At 43.0% G+C, this 18,970-nt stretch overlaps 1 protein-coding gene across 1 annotated transcript in view; it reads right to left on the reverse strand.

The window, feature by feature from the left end:
• Nucleotides 1–13,650: 13,650 nt before the first annotated feature.
• LOC120536969 (cytohesin-2-like) overlaps nucleotides 13,651–18,970 on the reverse strand; it is a 185,815-nt gene continuing 180,495 nt past the window's right edge. Inside the window, exon 14 of the mRNA XM_039765550.1 lies at nucleotides 13,651–14,383. Coding sequence (XP_039621484.1) covers nucleotides 14,302–14,383 — 82 coding nt within the window. The 3' untranslated portion in view covers nucleotides 13,651–14,301. The remainder of the gene's footprint in view (nucleotides 14,384–18,970) is intronic.

Consider the following 18,970-nt stretch of genomic DNA (forward strand, 5'->3'; position numbering starts at 1 on the left):
AATCCAGTCACAGTCTGCTCCCCAAAAAAGAAAGGTCCATAAACTTTGTTTGCAGAAATGGCACCAAACACATATACCTTCGGTGAGTCTCTTTCATGTTCAACGACTATGCAAGGATTTTCATGCCCCCAAATTCTAACATTGTGGCGATTAACCTTACTAGAGAGATGGAAAGTTGATTCAATCTGAAAAAATTAGTTCAGAAAAACTGTCCTCTTCCATATCCTCCAGAATGGCAGTGCAAAATTCTGACCTTTTTCATGGTCGTCAGGATGCAATGCCTGCACTAACTGCAACTTGCAAGGCTTCATATACAGATGCTGTCTAATACCATTGTTTGAGTAATTCCAAGTTCAATGCTTGCCCGTGATGTGGATTTCCTAGGGAACCGTTCAAACACACCTCGGATACGCTCGACATTTTCATCTGCCATATGTGGACGACCAGTGCTTTTACGTTTGCATATGCAACCTTCTCCTACGAATTTTTTATGCCCGTCGTAAATTTTCTTATGATGAGGCGGCTGTTTGTTGAACCGTCGGCAGAATTCACATTGCACTTCAACAATGGACTCACACCTCGCAAATTGCAGCACACAAAATGATTTCTCTTGTGGTGTTGTTGCCATTTTACTAAAAATGAGAAATAGCGCTTGTGGCATTTACTGGTACTTTTAGGCGGCCTTTTAAACTTTGAATTTTCCTCTTTTCCTCTATCCAGTGATGTGTGGAATGTGTTTCTGTCTTATACAGTTTGTTTTGAAATGAATTTTTGAAATCTGCTCTTTCATTTTGAATAGCCCTGTATTTGGCAGCTATTGTTTAATAACAGTGATAATTTTTTTTTGTTTTTTTCATTTTTGAGCTTCCTAGACACCCCAAAGATAGAATATCTCACAAAATAATTTTTTCTCATAAAAACAAAAAATCTAGGGCCGAAAGAGTGAAAAATAAACATCAATACAATTAAAAGTAGAAAGAGGAGATTCTGGTCCACCGTCCGGCGTCTCAGGAGGGGGAAGCAGTGCAGTGTCAACACCGTATATGGTGGGGATGGTGCGCTGCTGACCTCGACTCGGACGTTATGGGTCAGTGGGGGGAGTACTTCGAAGACCTCCTCAATCCCACTAACATGCCTTCCAATGAGGAAGCAGAGCCTGGGGACTCTGAGGTGGGCTCTCCCATCTCTGGGACCGAAGTCACCGAGGTGGTCAAAAAACTCCTTGGTGGCAGGGCCCCAGGGGTGGATGAAAAATGTCCGAGTTCCTTAAAGCTCTGGATGTTGTAGGACTTTCTTGGTTGACACGTCTCTGCAACATTGCATGGACATCGGGGACAGTGCCTCTGGATTGGCAGACCGGGGTGGTGGTCCCCCTTTTTAAAAAGGGGGACCGGAGGGTGTGTTCCAACTATAGAGGGATCACACTCCTCAGCCTCCCTGGAAAAGTCTATTCGGGGGTTTCTGGAGAGGAGGGTCCATCGGATAGTCGAACCTCGGATTCAGGAGGAACAGTGTGGTTTTCGTCCTGGTCGCGGAACAGTGGACCAGCTCTTCACCCTTAGCAGAGTCCTGGAGGGTGCATGGGAGTTTGCCCGACCGGTCTACATGTGTTTTGTGGACTTGGAAAAGGCATTCGACCATGTCCCTCGGGGAATCCTGTTGGGGGTGCTCCGGGAGTATGGGGTACCGGACCCCCTGATAAGAGCTGTTCGGTCCCTGTACAACCGGTGTCAGAGCTTGGTCTGCATTGCCGCAGTAAGTCGAGCCCGTTTCCAGTGAGAGTTGGACTCCGCCAGGGCTGCCCTTTGTCACCGATTCTGTTCATAACTTTTATGGACAGAATTTCTAGGCGCAGCCAGGGTGTTGAAGGGGTCCGGTTTGGTGGACTCAGGATTGGGTCACTGCTTTTTGCAGATGATGTTGTCCTGTTTGCTTCATCAGGCCGTGATCTTCAGCTCTCTCTGGATCGGTTCGCAGCTGAGTGTGAAGCAGCTGGGATGAGAATCAGCACATCCAAATCCGAGAGCATGGTCCTCAGCCGGAAAAGGGTGGAGTGCCCTCTCAGGGTTGGGGAGAGATCCTGCCCCAAGTGGAGGAGTTCAAGTATCTCGGGTCTTGTTCACAAGTGAGGGAAGAATGGAGCGTGAGATCGACAGGCGGATCGGTGCGGCATCCGCAGTGAAGCGGGCTCTGCATCGGTCTGTCGTGGTGAAAAAGGAGCTGAGCCGTAAGGCAAAGCTCTCAATTTACCAGTCGATCTACACTCCTACCCTCACCTATGGTCATGAGCTATGGGTAGTGACCGAAAGAACGAGATCACGAATACAAGCGGCTGAAATGAGTTTCCTCCGCAGGGTGTCTGGGCTTTCCCTTAAAGATAGGGTGAGAAGCTCAGTCATCTGGGAGGGCCTCAGAGTAGAGCCGCTGCTCCTCCGCATCGAGAGGAGTCAGATGAGGTGGCTCGGGCATCTGATCAGGATGCCTCCTGGACGCCTCCCTGGTGAGGTGTTCCGGGCACGTCCAACCGGGAGGAGGCCCCGGGGAAGACCCAGGACACGCTGGAGGGTCTATGTCTCCTGGCTGGCCTGGGAACGCCTTGGGATTCTCCCGGAAGAGCTGGAAGAAGTGGCCGGGGAGAGGGAAGTCTGGGCTTCTCTGCTTAAGCTGCTACCCCTGCGACCCGACCTCGGATAAGCGGAAGAGAATGGATGGATGGATGGATGGACAATTAAAAGTAACAAGAATGTCTTGTGCTTTTAAAACATTTGTGTAATTTGCGTTGCATACTGCTTTGAAATAGCAGGGCACTGTATTACAGTATATGTGAACTGTAATAAAAACCATAAATAAATCTCCTGTCGTTTGTAAAAACAAAACATTGTATAAGCAGTTAGATATGTGCCAATAAAAGCTGCTGAAAAACAGAACAGAAACAAAAATTTAATGCAAGCAAGAAAATATTCATCCGTAGCAGAATCTCTCTGTTTTGATGCATAAATTCAAAATAAATACAATAAATATTATTAGTATCCAAGAAAATTCTATTTAACGCTAGTGATGTGGGCAGTGTTTATTTGCTCATGAAAACATTATGTAACATTACAATAATTAAAAATAAACATTGATACAATAAAAAGTAACGAGAATGCCTTGTGCTTTTAAAACAAGTCAGTCATTTGTGATGCATACCTTGGCAGGAAAACCTCAATTCAGCAGTTTGCTAATTCATTCAAGTCGTCTCAGGGTGATTTCTTCCAAGCTTTTGGCAGGATTCACCATAACTCCTCTTCTTCAATATTTATTTGCTTTTTGTTCTTTTACCCTCACACATTGGGTTCCTTAAAGGAATGCTCGACCCAGAAATCATATACTCTTATTACTCTTATTTGTTATTTGTAGCTTGTGTGGAGAATGGAGATAACTAAGTTTCTGACATAATTGGCCTCTATGGGGACCAGTACTGAGCGAACAATCTATGAAGAAAACCTCATTTTAGTGATGTCATGTAATCCACATATCAGATATCCAGTCGTATGCTCACAACACCCCAAATGTGTTTTTATTCTGAAATAAACTACTTCAAAAAACTCCACTCATGAACAGCTTTGGAGCAAATTCTCTTGGGTTTGAGGTTTTGAGCTGAAGACCCACCTCTCCTCTTATGTGTTGGTCATTAAGCCACAACATCATATTTCTGGTTTTATTTGTGAATCTGTAGTGGTGAACTGATCTTCTACTTGTTGAAGTACCTCGAATATGAATAAATACAAGGTTTACCTTTGTAGATGCCACTTGGGCTGGACGGGAATCCCAGCCAGAAGAAGGGATGGTTCCTTACCCAGACCGGAGGCTCCTAACAGGCAGATAGGCACCCCGGCCGGGGAGGAAAAGGAGATCAGACTCAGAAAGAAAGACCAGAAGGGATGGATGGACAGCTCACCGAAAACTGAAGATGTCACTGGGGGCTTTTTAGTTCCCTAGCATGCTAGATGGCAGTACCCAGTAGGAAGCCAGCAGGGCATTCCAGGAGATGTAGTCTGGTAGAGCAGCCCTGCTGGGGTCACTGGGTGCTGCAAGAGGGCACTGCAGGGAGACAGTCTTCCTGTTGTAATGGACTTTCACATGACCTGGAAGTGCTTTCACCGGAAGTACTCCCGTATCCTTACCCAGACTCAACATCCCATCTCTCTTTTCCTTCCTCTTTCAGTCCTTTCACCTTCCAGTTCTTTCTTCTTCTCTCTATCCGATTCAGAATCCTTAACACTCTGTGGGTGCAGATGCTTAGTCTAATGACCCACAGAGCGTCACTGAGAAACAGTTGAGTTGATCGTGCCAGCACATTAACGGGCAGTCAGCTCATTTCCTCACTGAACACCCCATGGCAGCGCGGCTTTCCGGCAACACATAACCACTGCCACTGAACCTAAAGCACATTGTTTATTATTTAAAATCCTGGCAACCACCACAAACCTACGTAAAACTTGCCTCACCACAGGAAGTGACGTTGAAATTCTATCAATCACTTGCCAACGAATTAATGAGAAATTCATTTAGGATTGACATCAAAAAGCACTTTTTTATGCAAAGAGTGGGACTCTGGAACAAACGACCAAGACGTGGAGTTGAAGGAGACACCTTGACAACCTTCAAGAAGAATCTGGATGAGATATTGAGACGGATTAGCTATTAGCTAAACAAACAAGCTTGGTAGATTGAATGCTCTTCTCTCATATGTCAATTTTCTTATGTAACAGACTTTTGAATTTTCCATTGCATTTCTTTATAACTTAATTGAAAAACCTATTTTGGCTCATTAGAATTTTTTTTTCCTTTACATAATTTTTTTCAGTTCTTAACATTTTAATATTTGAAAAACTGAATTTTCAAGTTTTATTTTCATGTGTACCTTAATTTTCTTACATTAGAAAGATTAAAATTTTTATTTGTATTACACGGGGAGGCACAGTGACGCAGTGGGTATCACTACTGCCTCGCAGTTAGGAGACCCGGGTTCGCTTTCCGGGTCCTCCCTGTGTTGAGTTTGCATGTTCTCCCCGTGTCTGCGTGGGTTTCCTCTGGGTGCTCTGGTTTCATCCCACAGTCCAATGACATGCAGGTTAGGTGCATTGGTGATTCTAAATTGTCCCTGGTGTGTGTGTGCGACCTGCCCAGGGTTTGTTTCCTGCCTTGTGCCCTGGGATTGGCTCCTGTGACCCTGTAGTCAGGATATAGAGGGTTGGATAATGGGTAGATGAATTGTATTACACTACCATTTCAGAATCTCTGCAAGTGCATCATTTCTTGTTAAGAAACCTTTCGTGGTTGCTAAGGACTTAATCCCAAGTGACTCCTTGACTCCTTCATGTCACTGAGACTCGCTTTTAGGTTCCTACATGATTCCATGTTATAGATTTCACCTGTGAACAAGTGTGGGTAAGTGAAACCATTCTGGCTTATAATTCATAGCCTTCTTGTTGTGGTATACGACTCCAGGGGTATTTTTATGGGATTTGTTTATTATTGATTTTAAATGGTTTTAAGCATGACTTGCATGGGGTTGGTTAATCATGGTATAAGAGAAGCTATGTCATTAACTACTGTCAGTTGTGGTGGCCACAAGATAAGGGAAGGAAGTTAATTCTTAGGATAAAGTCAATTGAGATAGAATGAGAATGAGAATGGGGAAGACATAAAAGTGATCACTCATTAGATATCTGGCTTGATGAGTATTCCAGGGTGGAAGGACAGGACTAGTAACATGAGCTGAGCTGAGCTACGAAGAAGGAGCAGGACTAATAACTGGCATGGAGGTGTCTTTTGATTTACAGAAAGATAGTGGATGAGGATGGAGAATGGCCTCAGGAACAATACACGGTCTCATACCCTTAATCCAGTAGTTGTAGAAGTTTCTTTGTAGAAGTCTTCTTGGGCAAGTCTCTAAAAGCTTTGTACGCTTGGATTTGGGCAGTTTAAACCATTCTTCCTGGAAAACCATCCCAGCTTCCATTATAATGGATGGGAAGCATAAGTAAACTGCCATCTTCATATCTCTCCACAGATGTTCTATGAGGTTTAAGTCAGGACTAAAAGTGGCCCACTCATGGATAGTTAGAGACTTGTCCCAAATATGCTTCAGCAATGCTTTGGTTGTATGCGTCAGGTCATTGTCCTGCTGAAAGTTGAGCCGTCTCCCCAGTATGAGGTCACATACACTCTAGAGCAGGTTTTCTTCAAGAACCTCTCCATAGTTGGCTGTATTCATCCTTCCCTCGGTTCTGATCAGTCGCAGTCCCTGCTGCTGAGATACATCTCCATAGCGTGATGGAACCATCACAAGGTTCACCATAAGGACGATGAGCTGTGCCTGATCTTCGCTAGACACACTGCTTGGAGTTCCGCCCAAAGAATTAAATTTTTGTCTCATCAGACCAGAGAATCTTTTTTCCTTAAACCCTCAAGAGTCCATTAAATGCCATTTGGCAAACTCCAATTGTTAGCTACTGTATCACAAATGCCTGATGGGTGGAGTGTTTCTGAGATGGTCATCCTTCCGACAGTTTACAGCAGAAGATTTCTGAAGCTCCTTTAGAATGGCGATTGGACCATTGGTTCTCCTTCCTAACTAAGGCTCTTCTTGCCCGATTACTCAGTTTGGCTGGAAATCCAACTCTAGAAAGAGCCCTCATGGTCCCAAACGTCTTCCATAACAGGCACTCAAAGCTTCAGAAATGGTTTTCTATCCTTGCCCCGATCTGCGCCTCACCACAAGTTGATCGTGGAGGTCTACACAGAGTTCCTTGGACGTCATTGCTTGTTTTTTGTCCACACATGCAGTGTTACTCATGTGACCTGAAGTGTGGGTCTTTCTAAATGATGTCCGATCAATTCAATGTGCCACAGGAGGACTCCAATCAAATTCTAGACACATCTCAGGGAGAATCCAAGGAAACAGGGGGCACCTGACCACAATTTTAGTGCCACAGCCAAAGGGTCTGAATACATCTATGAATGAGAGTTTTCAGTTTTTGGTTTTTAATAAATTTGTAAGCTTTTCTGGAGAAAAGGCATCACATTGCTGTTTGGTATCATCATGTGTTATTTAGTGTGGATTGACAAATTTATCCAATTAAAATTAAATCTACAACACAATAAAGTGTGCAGAAAGTGAAGGAGTCTGAATACTTTCTGAGCCCACTATATCCACCCACACTGCACATGCTTACTCAGTCCACTTTTAATTGTATTTGTTCTTGTAAAACTTACCCATATTATACCTATTAAAAGAACAGTTTTAATAATGATGTTCAAGAAATAGCTCTTAATATTCTGTCTTGTTCCCTTGGAGGCATAGTTTTGCTTTAGAAAAAAATAAAAAATAAGAACATTTTCAGCTTGTTTTCAAAACCCACCATGTGCCCTTGGCAAGATGGGCATAAAGCTTGACAGTTTAATTACTTAGCATATTTTCCAACATTAAAGAATCTTTTAGCATATTTTTAATAGACACTGTTTAACTTGCTGTTCAAAAAGGGTTTATGAATTTTAATATATTTCTGAAAGGATAGCTTCATTTTAATTTTACATCCAGGAAAGGCGTTATTCATATCCAGTAATGGATTTCTGAGCCTAAATGAGAAGAAGTAAGGAATAAAATCCTTAAAAAAGGAAAATGTGCATAGCTACCTCTATTGGTCCATTTTCAGAACTTACTTTTTCATTAGAGGGTTGTGTGAGGCTGAAGAAAACTCCAGAAGAGATGCCATAGTGTCACAAAGCACACATATAAAAATGAATACTTGTGCAGATTGAAGGTTAGCGTCTGACTGAACCGGCGAGTCTTGGGGATGTGGGATGTGATCAGAGGGTCCTGATCTACACACCTGTAAGAGCATTGAAACTCAACATGGACACAATGACCATGATGACAAGTAAACTCTAAGGCAGCCATACTAACTCTTTGGCCAATATACCCTCATATCGTAGCAATACACTACATTTTTAATATTCAATATAGTATATTTAAATAATAATTATCAGTACTTAGATGCAAAACATAGATTTCAGAATTCAGCTCAAATTGTTATCTGTATGTCATATGTTAGTGGAATTGTGGGCACTGAGTATGTACATTTGCTAATCTTCCATTCTCAATTTACAGTAAATGCAGTAGTCTTACATATGAGAAATGGTAAGTGGACCTTAGGGGATAATAATTAGATACTTCCAGAAAGAAAATGGAAAAAGACATGTATTTTGATGCAAGCCTGACTCTTTCTAAGAAATGTCTTGGCAAGTCAAGTAAAATGACACCTTTTTTTGGCTAAATAAAACAGATTACAATATGCAAGCTTTCGAGGCAACTCTTCTTCAGGCAAGATGTAATACAGAAACTGGAATTCCCTGTGCTTATATAGACACCAGGACAGATACAGCATTGGAAAACCTTTAAGTGAGACATCTTAGATGTTAAAAAATTCATTTAGCAAGAGAGGAGAACAATGTCTAGTCAGGATCATCTGATAAGGTAACTGCCCAACAAAGTTTTTTTAAGTTTCTAATCTCTAGTCATGTTGTTTGTGTCAGTCTGAGAGATGCAAACAATCCTCATATCTGGCCATAAATCTCATGTCTCTATTTAAACCATGTTGTAATGTGTTCAGTTTTAGCACGAGTTTAACTTCCCATTCTTTTCTCTCTTGCTGTGTTCTGAAGTTGCCCATACGCTCTGTGTCTTTAAATTTCTTCTCATAGTGTCCATGGCTGTTAAAGTGAGTTGCCTCAAAAGCTTGCATATTGTAATCTTTCTAGATAGCCAATAAAAGGTGTCATTTTACTTTACTTGTCACTGCATTCATAACGGCTAACACAGTACAACACCCTAGTACTTAAGAAATGTCTCGAAAAACATTATATTTAAAATGATTATTCTTTACCTTATGTTTATAATAATCGGTAACCTCACTAGTCATTTTTCCTTTTTTTCCCCAGTTTTTCTCATTATATATCTGCATACAGATTTGGTGCACTTATCAGCACGTTTGGCCACAGCAATGGATTCCAAAACTATGTTGACTGTCTGTGCTCCATCAATGAATGGACAGTATCTGTTATACCCACGTCAGATGAGAATAAGGAAAAAGGGTAAAGAGATAATCCTCCTTGCCACCGTCTGTGACCTTGGCAACACTGGGACTGCCCTCAGATTGCTTGAGTCCAACCTACCTGGGCAGATCCTACCAGGTGTCCTGGTGTGGAGAGATGAGAGGGGTGTACCAGGCAAACACGAGGGGTGCCCTTAAGAATCTATACTGGGCCCTCTCCTTTTCACTAGGCCCTGCTTTAGGTCATTGTCCCACTGAAAGGTGAACCATCATCCCAGTCTGAGGTCACGTACACTCCGGAGCAGGTTTTCTTCAAGAACCTCTCTGTAGTTGGCTGCATTCATTCTTCCCACAGTTTTTACCAGTCCCAGTCCCTGCTGCTAAGACAAATCTCCATAACCTGATGTAGCCACCACCAGGCTTCATCATAAGGATGGTATTATTCAGGTGATTAGCAGTGTCTTGTTTTTGCTAGACACAGTATTTGGAATCCTGCCCAAAGAGTTCAAGTTTTGTTTCATCAGACCAGAGAATGTTTTTCCTTAAGCCTCAGAGTCCATTAAATGCCATTTGGCAAACTCCACATTTTAGCCCCTCTACCATAAATGCCTTATGGATGAAGTGCTACTGAGATGGTCATCCTTCCAACATGTTCTTTCATCTCAGCAGAAGATTAATCTGAAGCTCTTTTAGAGTGACCACTGAGCTCTAGTTCAATTTCCTGACCAAGGCTCTTCTTACCTGGTTACACAGTTTGGCTGGATGACCAACTCCTGGAAGACCCCTTGTGGTCCCAAATTTCTTCCAATACAAAATCTCTAAATTTCAGAAATGGTTTTATATGTTTGCCCTGATTTATGCCTCACACACAGTTTGATCATGGAGGTCTTCACAGAGTTCTTTGGACTTCAAGACTTGGTTTACTCTCTGACCTTGGCAATACTGAAACTGACCTTAGATGGTGTAAGTCCTTCCTACCTGGGTAGACCCTGTCATGTGTCCGGATGTGGAGAAATGTCAAACGTGCACCTGGTGAGCATGGGGGTGTCCTTTAGGATTAGCACTGGGCCTTCTCCTCTTCTCCCTATACACCTCTTCACTAGGCTCTATCATCCAGTCCAATGGTGCTATGATACACAGCTATACCTGTCCTTCCCTCCAGAGGGCCACACAGTATCAGTTAGAATCTCTGCATATCTCACTGATACTACAACCAGGATGAAGGAACACCATCTCCAGCATGTCTGTTTATTCATCGCTCCATCTTTGATCAGCTTGGTTCATTATCACACTTGCCAGGTTGGGACACAATCTGGGATGGTGACTGATGACCACCTGTCCTTCAAGGACAACGTTGGTATGATCTCTCAGTCTTGTAGATTCACTCTGTACAATATCTGCAAGATCAGAACATGTCTGGCAGAGTATACAGAGCACAACGTCGGGTGCTGTCAAAGCTGGACTATTATAACTGTCTGTTGTACTGGCTTGGATCATCAAGCTGCTGCAAATGGTTCAAAATGCAGTGGCATGTCATTGTTCAACCAGCCAAATCTGATCACCACATTGGTTCCTGTAAAAGCAGGTATTAAGTTCAAATCCTTGATGCTTGCCGAAGAGAAATCAATGCTTCTGCACCTATATACTGTATACCGCTCAAAAAAATGAAAAGAGCACTTTTTAATCAGAGTATAGCATTAAGTCAATGAAACTTATGGGATATTAATCTGGTTAGTTAAGTAACTGAGTGGGTTGTTAATCAGTTTCAGCTGCTTTGGTGTTAATGAAATTAACTGCAGCTGCACTAGAGGGGCAACAATGAGACGACCCCCAAAACAGCAATGGTGGAGGCCACTGACATTTTTCCCTCCTCATCTGTTTTTCACTCATTTTGTATTTGGCTACGGTCATTGTCACTACTGGTAGCATGAGGCGATACCTGGACCCAACGGAGGTGGCACATGTAGTTCAACTTCTCCAGGATTGCACTTCAATACATGCCTGTCATTGCCAGAAGGTTTGCTGTGTCTTCCCAGCACAGTCTCAAGGGCACGGAGGAAATTTCAGGAGACAGTTACTCAAGGAGAGCTGGACAGGGCCGTAGAAGGTCCTTAACCCATCAGCAGAAGGGTAGAAGGTCCTTAACCCATCCTTTGGGCATGGAGGAACAGGATGAGCTGTGATACAGCCCTACAAAATGACCTCCATCAGGCCACTGGTCTGACTTTCTCTGACCAAAGAATCTGAAACAGACTTCATGAGGGTGGCCTGTGGGCCCGACATCCTCTAGTCCACCACTGGCGCCCTGTGCTTTTCACAGATGAGAGCAGGTTCACCCTGAGCACATGTGACAGACGTGAAAGGGTCTGGAGAAACCGTGGAGAATGTTATGCTGCCTGTACAATTGTTCAGCGTGACCGGTTTGGTGGTGGGTCAGTGTTGGTCTAGGGAGGCACATCCATGGAGGTACGCACAGACCTCTACAGGCTAGACAACGGCGCCTTGACTGCCATTAGGTATCGGGATGAAATCCTTGGACCCATTGTCAGACCCTATGCAGGTGCAGTGGGTCCTATGTTCCTCGTACTGCACGACAATGCTGGCCTCATGTGGCGAGAGTATGCAGACAGTTCCTGGAGGATGAAGGAATTGATACCATTTACTGGCCCCCATGCTTACTTGCCTGACCTCAATCCAATAGAACACCTCTGGGTGGGACATTATGTTTTGGTCCATCTAACGCCTCCAGGTTGCACCTCAGACTGTCCAGGAGCTCGGTGATGTCCTGGTCCAGATCTGGAAGGAGATCCCCCAGGACACCATCCATCATCTCATTAGGACATTGGCAGGCATGCATACAAGCACGTGGGGAGCCATACAAACTACTGAGTACGATTTGGAGTTGCTGCAATGGAATTTCGACAAAATGGACTACCCTGCCTGCCGCATCATTTTATCCCTTTGATTTTTGGAATGTCTTTGAATTCAGCCCTCTGTAGGTTGATAATTTTCATTTCCATCAAATGATGTGTCATCCTTTTGTTCCTAACATATTACCATATCAGTCCATAGTAGTAGAGATAGCCAGCAGGATTTTTTTTTTTCCCCATTGAGATCTGATGTGTTTTCAAAGTTTTCGTTTAATTTTTTTGAGCAGTTTATATGGAGACACTTGTGGGACGCGGCATGCCATCAGCACGGCGCGCAGATAGTCCTTAAGATCATGCCCTGCATATGTAGGAAGTGTTCCAGCAAGATGTCTTGATAGTTGAGCATATTTAGGTAATTTAGGTAATTCCGCTTTGTATACGACGCGTTATGATAACGCTCGACTGACTTATTTTTTCGCGGCATGCCATTAGCAATTATAACAGTTATAACCTAGCATATAATGTGTACATAATGCGCACGTACGTGTCCCACTCTCTTGGCCTCTCGCGATTTTGTCGGCGCATTTCTCGAAAACCAGTTAGCGAGTTTGTCGGCGCGAGTTTGTCCGTCGCGGTTTTGTCGGGGCTCATATATCTATCGCACTTTTGTCGGTGAACCCTGTGTATCTGTGTGTCTCTCCATTTGCAATGTCTCTCTTATATGCCATTTAGCTAGTGTCTGTGATGCACCATCTGTTGGAATGAAAAACATAATTCATTTTATTACTACGTGCATTACAAAATACAAATCCTATGGATGCCACATTGCAAACTTAGACCTTAGTAGGCAATATGGCTACCTCACATTTTATTGCTGTACAACATTGAATCAAAATGGATTTAATTTTGCTCTTTTGACATTGATTAATAGAAACAGGAAATATCCAGATTACTGAATATACCTTGGGTAACAATTAAATCAATCTTGAAAGAAATGGAAGGAGTATGGCACAGCTATAAATCTACAAGAGCAGGCCATCCACAAAAATGGAGAGATCATGAAAGGAGAAGGTGGTATGTGTGAGAGGCCACCAAGAGTCCTATGGGAACTCTGAAGGGGTTACAAACCACAGTGGTTGAGACTGGAGAGACTGTAAAGACAATAACTGTCACCCCGGGTACTTCACCAGTCGCAGCTTAATGGGAGAGTGGCAAATAGAAAAAAATAAGCACATGACATTTCTGAGTGAAGTCACACGGGGGACTCGGAAGTCAGCTGGAGGGGGTCCTGTGGTCTAATTAGACTACAACTGAGGTTTTTGGTCATCAGAACAAAATGCCACATTCATGTTTTACATGTTGACCATTATTTATATTTAAACCATCCATCCAAATTCTAACCTGCTTATCCATTTCAGGGTCACAGGAATCCAAAAGCTCCTTCCTGCAATACTGGGCAAACTCTGGATGAGGTGCCACTCCATCACAGGGCACACCTCACATCCACAGTCGCACCCACACATATGATGGCTAGTTATCCTTAACGTAAAGTGTTTCAATTATTTAACACTATTAATGTAGTGTTAGTAGCCAAGTTTTGTTCCATCAGCATGGATTATGGCCCCTCTTTGGGTTTAAATGATCTACAGGAAAACGTTTGATCAAATCGTTTTCAAATGTATAATTTATTACCAAAATGAGTGAAGAACTATTTACATTTTTGAGTCAATTTGATATAAAGTGTACACCAGAACTGAAAAGTCTTAATATAGAATATTCTGCCCACTCTTTGTTTCACATTATGACACACATAATAAAAATGCATTTATGCAATAATACTGACAATATATTACAATATATAATCTATTATTAAAACAAATACACATAACACTAATGCAGTATATTAGGAACATATACACAGTTGCAGATTTACCACTTCAATGTAAATGTAAATCCCAACTCACAGAAACCATCAAAATGTTTTTGAATTTTTTTGTTGTAATTCATCCCACATAATGCAATTTTTTTTTTTTTTTTGCTGAAATCATTTTCTTAAAAAGTGCATCCAAAAAGTTAAATTAGGTAAAGTCCAAATCATGCCCACGTGAATGTGCACAAGTACAATCGCACACAAAGCTGGTCCCCACCTCTTTCCCTTCAGTCTTGCGTCAATAACATTTCAGGTCAAGTTCTTACATAGGAGAGTATTTTCAGTTGTTCTCAAATTGTCTTCCTAAAGCGGGCTTTCCTGCTGTGCTCAAGGCACGTGGGGTGGTGGTAGATTTGTTTTGACTTCAGAAACGTGTCCATGAAAACTTCTGACTTCCTCATTAATTCTGTGCTGCGCGGCTGATCACTTTCTTCTTTCTTACTGAAACTAGGTCATAGAATGGATCTTTGGTTATGCTGGCCCTGTTAGAGCAAAAAAAAAAAAAAGAAAGAAATAGGAAATGATTTAGATGACTTATTAAATGGAGCAGCTGAAGATCTAGAACTGACGTTTCTCTTTACGCAAGCATGCATGAATCAGTGTGGCCACAAGACAAAAAAAAAAAGCAAAATTGCAGATTGGGATTCCTGTATTCGCTGCAGAGTGAGTCATAAACTGGAGCAATATTCATTCTGAAAAAAGCACTGAAGGTAATCAAGTTCACCATCTGCATGCCAATAATGAATGCCCCTCAGCCGATATCCTCATGACATTAGAACAGTCTAGACGAGAACAGGCCACTCAGCCCAACAAAGCTCGACAGTCCTATCCATCAATGTACCTAAATAAACATCAAGTCGAGTTTTGAAAGTCCTACTGTCTGACACACTACTTTGTAACGTATTCCATGTGTCTGTGGTTCCCTGTGTTATGACAAAATCCCTAATGCTTGTGTGAAATTTACCCTTAATTAGTTTCTAACTGTGTCCCCATGTTCCTGATTAACTTGTTTTAAAGTCACAGTCTTGAGCCACTGGACTAATTCCCTTCATAAATGAAACACTTTATCCACGTCTCCTGTTAATTTCCTTTTGCTTAAATTGAAAAGACTCATCTCTTTAAGTTTTTTCCTCATAACTCATCCCATGTAGCCCTGGAATTGGCCTAGTTACTCTTCTCTGGACTTTCTCCAGTGCTGCCATGTCTTTTTTGGAAGACCAAAACTGCACCCAGTACTCCAGATGAGGCCTTACCAGTATGTTACAAAGCTTGAGCAGAACCTCCTTGGACTTGTACTTCACACATCAAGGCGCTATATTACCTAACATTCTGTTTGCCTTCTTAATGTCCTCTGAACACTGTCAGGAAGATCGATAGCTTAGAATCCATTATGACTCCTAAATCCTTCCCATTGTGTACTCAAACCTAACATTTTTACTTCCTATTTGTAATACTTTACTGTGGTGGGTTGGCACCCTTCCCGGGGTTTGTTTCCTGCCTTGCGCCCTGCATTGGCTGGGATTGGCTCCAGCAGACCCTGTGACCCTGTAGTTAGGATATAGCGGATTGGATAATGGATGGATGGATGTAATACTTTACATTTACTGACATTAAATATCATCTGCCACAAATTTGCCCAAGCCTGTATGCTGATTCCCTCTATGATGATTCAATGGATTATCTGCTAATCCACCTATCTTGGTATCATCTGCAAACTTAACCATCTTATTATTTATATTCCTATACAAACTGTATATATATATTGTGGCAGACGGCGGGGACCCTTCCCAGCTGGGACACCCTTATGATGGAAGAACTGGGGGAGATGACAGGTGCAAGGCAATACCTCCCCTAGAACACGAGAGGGTGACCCCCCTGGACTGCATTGGGGCCATGGGCTTAGCTCAACGCTACTGGGGCCTTTGGCCACTGCCAGGGGGCGCCTGGACAGTCCCGGAGCCCCCTGGGCTGCAGCATTTCCACCACACCCAGGTGCACTATAAAGGAGGCCGTCTCAAGGAGCCAGAGTTGGGAGTTGGTGGACAAAGCTTGTGTGGAGAGGAGTGGAGGCGGCTGAAGAGAAAGAAAGAAAAGAGAAGAAGAAGTGAAAGGACTGAGCAGTATTGTGTGCTATTTTCACATGTACTGTGATCTGGAGTGGGAAGCTGGAGAACAGAGCCGCTCTACAAGAAAATAAAAAGTGCGTCTCTGTGCCGTTATGTGTCTGGGTTTGGGAAGCAGTACAGCCCCTGTTATTTCCACAATATATACTGCTCAAAAGAATTAAAGGAACACTTTTTAATCAGAGCATAGCATAAAGTCAATGAAACTTATGGGATATTAATCTGGTCCGTTAAGTAGCAGAGGGGGTTGTTAATCAGTTTCAGCTGCTGTGGTGTTAATGAAATTAACAACAGATGCACTAGAGGGGCAACAATGAGGTGACCCCCAAAACAGGAATGGTTTAACAGGTGGAGGCCACTGACATTTTTCCATCCTCATCTTTTCTGACTGTTTCTTCACTAGTTTTGCATTTGGCTACAGTCAGTGTCACTACTGGTAGCATGAGGTGATACCTGGACCCTACAGAGGTTGCACAGGTAGTCCAACTTCTCCAGGATGGCACATCAATACGTGTCATTGCCAGAAGGTTTGCTGTGTCTCCCTGCACAGTCTCAAGGGCATGGAGGAGATTCTAGGAGACAAGCAGTTACTCTAGGAGAGCTGGAGAGGGCCATAGAAGGTCCATAACCCATCAGCAGGACCAGTATCTGCTCCTTTGGGCAAGGAGGAACAGGATGAGCACTGCCAGAGCCCTACAAAATGACCTCCAGCAGGCCACTGGTGTGAATGTCTCTGACCAAACAACCAGAACGACTTCATGAGGGTGACCCAAGGGCCCCATGTCCTCTAATGGGCCCTGAGCTCACTGCCCAGCAGCATGCAGCTCGATTGGCATTCGCCATAGAATACCAGAATTGGCAGATGCACCACTGGTGCCCTGTGCTTTTACAGATGAGAGCAGGTTCACCCTGAGCACGTGACAGAAGTGAAAGGGTCTGGAGAAGCCATGGAGAACATTATGCTGCCTGTAACATCATTCAGCATGAGCAGTTTGGTGGTGGGTTAATGATTGTCTGGGGAGGCATATCCATGGAGGGTCACACAGACCGCTACAGGCTTGACAAAGGCACCTTGGCTGCCATTAGGTATCAGGATGAAATCCTTGGACCCATTGTCAGACCCTATGCTGGTACAGTGGCTCCTGGTGCACGACAATTCCTGGCCTCATGTGGTGAGAGTATGCAGGCAGTTCCTGGAGGATGAAGGAATTGATACCATTGACTGGCCACCACACTTTCCTGACCTAAATCCAATAGAACACCTCTGGGACATTATGTTTTGGTCCATTCAATGCCACCAGGTTGCACCTCAGACTGTCCAGGAGCTCAGTGATGCCCTGGTCCAGATCTGGGAGGAGATCCCCCACAACACCATCTGTCATCTCATTAGAAGCATTAACCGATGTTGTCAGGCATGTATACAAGAACACAGGGGCCATACAAAGTGCTGCGTACAATTTTGAGTTGCTGCAATTAAATTTTGGCAAAATGGACTAGCCTGCCACATAATTTTTTCACTCTGATTTTTGGGGCGTCTTTGAATTCAGGGCTCTGTAGGTTGATCATTTTCATTTCCATCAAACGATGTGGCATCCTTTCGTTCCTAACACATTACCCAGTCTATATCAGTATAGATATCCAGGAGGATTTCTTTTTCCCATTGAGATCTGATGTGTTTTCAAAGTGTTCCTTTAATTTTTTTGAGCAGTTTATATATACAGGGTGACACAGAAAAACAGGAATTTTTGAAAAACCCAATAAAAATAGAAGAAATCCAACAAAAAAAAATTTATTGACAGCAATTGAACCACTACAACTTGCCTTTTAAGAGACAGTCATCCAAATTATCAATGTCTGAAAATTACGTCCTGTAAATGGCGTCTTCCTGTATGTGTGCCTTCTTCCGATCTCCTGTTGAGGTTCCCCATTGATCGCTGCAACATCTCAGCTGGGATACCACAAATTTCATCTTGAATTCTTTGTTTCAATTCATTCAGTGTCCTTGGCCGAGTCGTGTAGACCCGACTCTTAAGGTAGCCCCACAAGAAAAAAATCACAAACGGACAAATCCGGTGATTTTGAGGGCCAGGGAATGTCACCAAATCTTGAGATGACACGGTTACCAAACAATTCTCGCACAACTGCCATTTTATAGCCTTGCAGTGTGCGATGTCACACCATCCTGTTGAAACCAGGTTTCGTGAAGTTGTGGAAAATTGTTCAATGCAGGTGCAACAAAAGATTGCAACATCTCAGCATTTCAAAAGCTCCCATTTTTCTGTGTCACCCTGTATTAAAAATAGCCATGACCCTAGCACTGACCCCTGCTGGACACCACTCTTAACCTCAGCCAATTCTGATATGGTTCCCCTTATTCCTGTGCTTCCAGTTTCTGAGCCAGTTTTACACCCATCTACACACACAACCCTGAACTCCCACTTCTTTTAATTTAACACCCAACCCCTCATGTGGCACCTTATCAAATGTTTTCAATATCATATACTCCATTTTAATCATATCCTTCTGTTGCTTCCTCATAGAATTCCAGCATGTTGCTAAAACATGACGTCCCACGTCTGAACAAATGCTGACGGGCCCGTGAAACTGCTACTCTCGCCAAGTCTTGCTCAATCTTTCCCTTAATAATCCCTTCCATTCATTTACCAGTGATAAATTTTAAATTTACTGGCCTATATTTGCTAAGATCTGCACAGTCACCCTTTTTATATGACAGGATAATATTTGATAATATTTCCTAAAAATGTGCCAAATGTTCTTTAAATGTACTTGGTATCCACCTCAACAATTCAAGAGTAAATATTATCTGGCCCAGGAGATTTGTTTGATTTCAGCCTGTTTAACCTATGCAGTACTTCTCCCTCTACAATTTCTAAATCACTCAGTACCTCTTTCGTAGTCCCTTTTACCAGTATGGGTATATAGGAT

Source organism: Polypterus senegalus, chromosome 10 (genome assembly GCF_016835505.1).
Source record: "Polypterus senegalus isolate Bchr_013 chromosome 10, ASM1683550v1, whole genome shotgun sequence".
Taxonomy (NCBI): Eukaryota; Metazoa; Chordata; class Cladistia; order Polypteriformes; family Polypteridae; genus Polypterus; species Polypterus senegalus.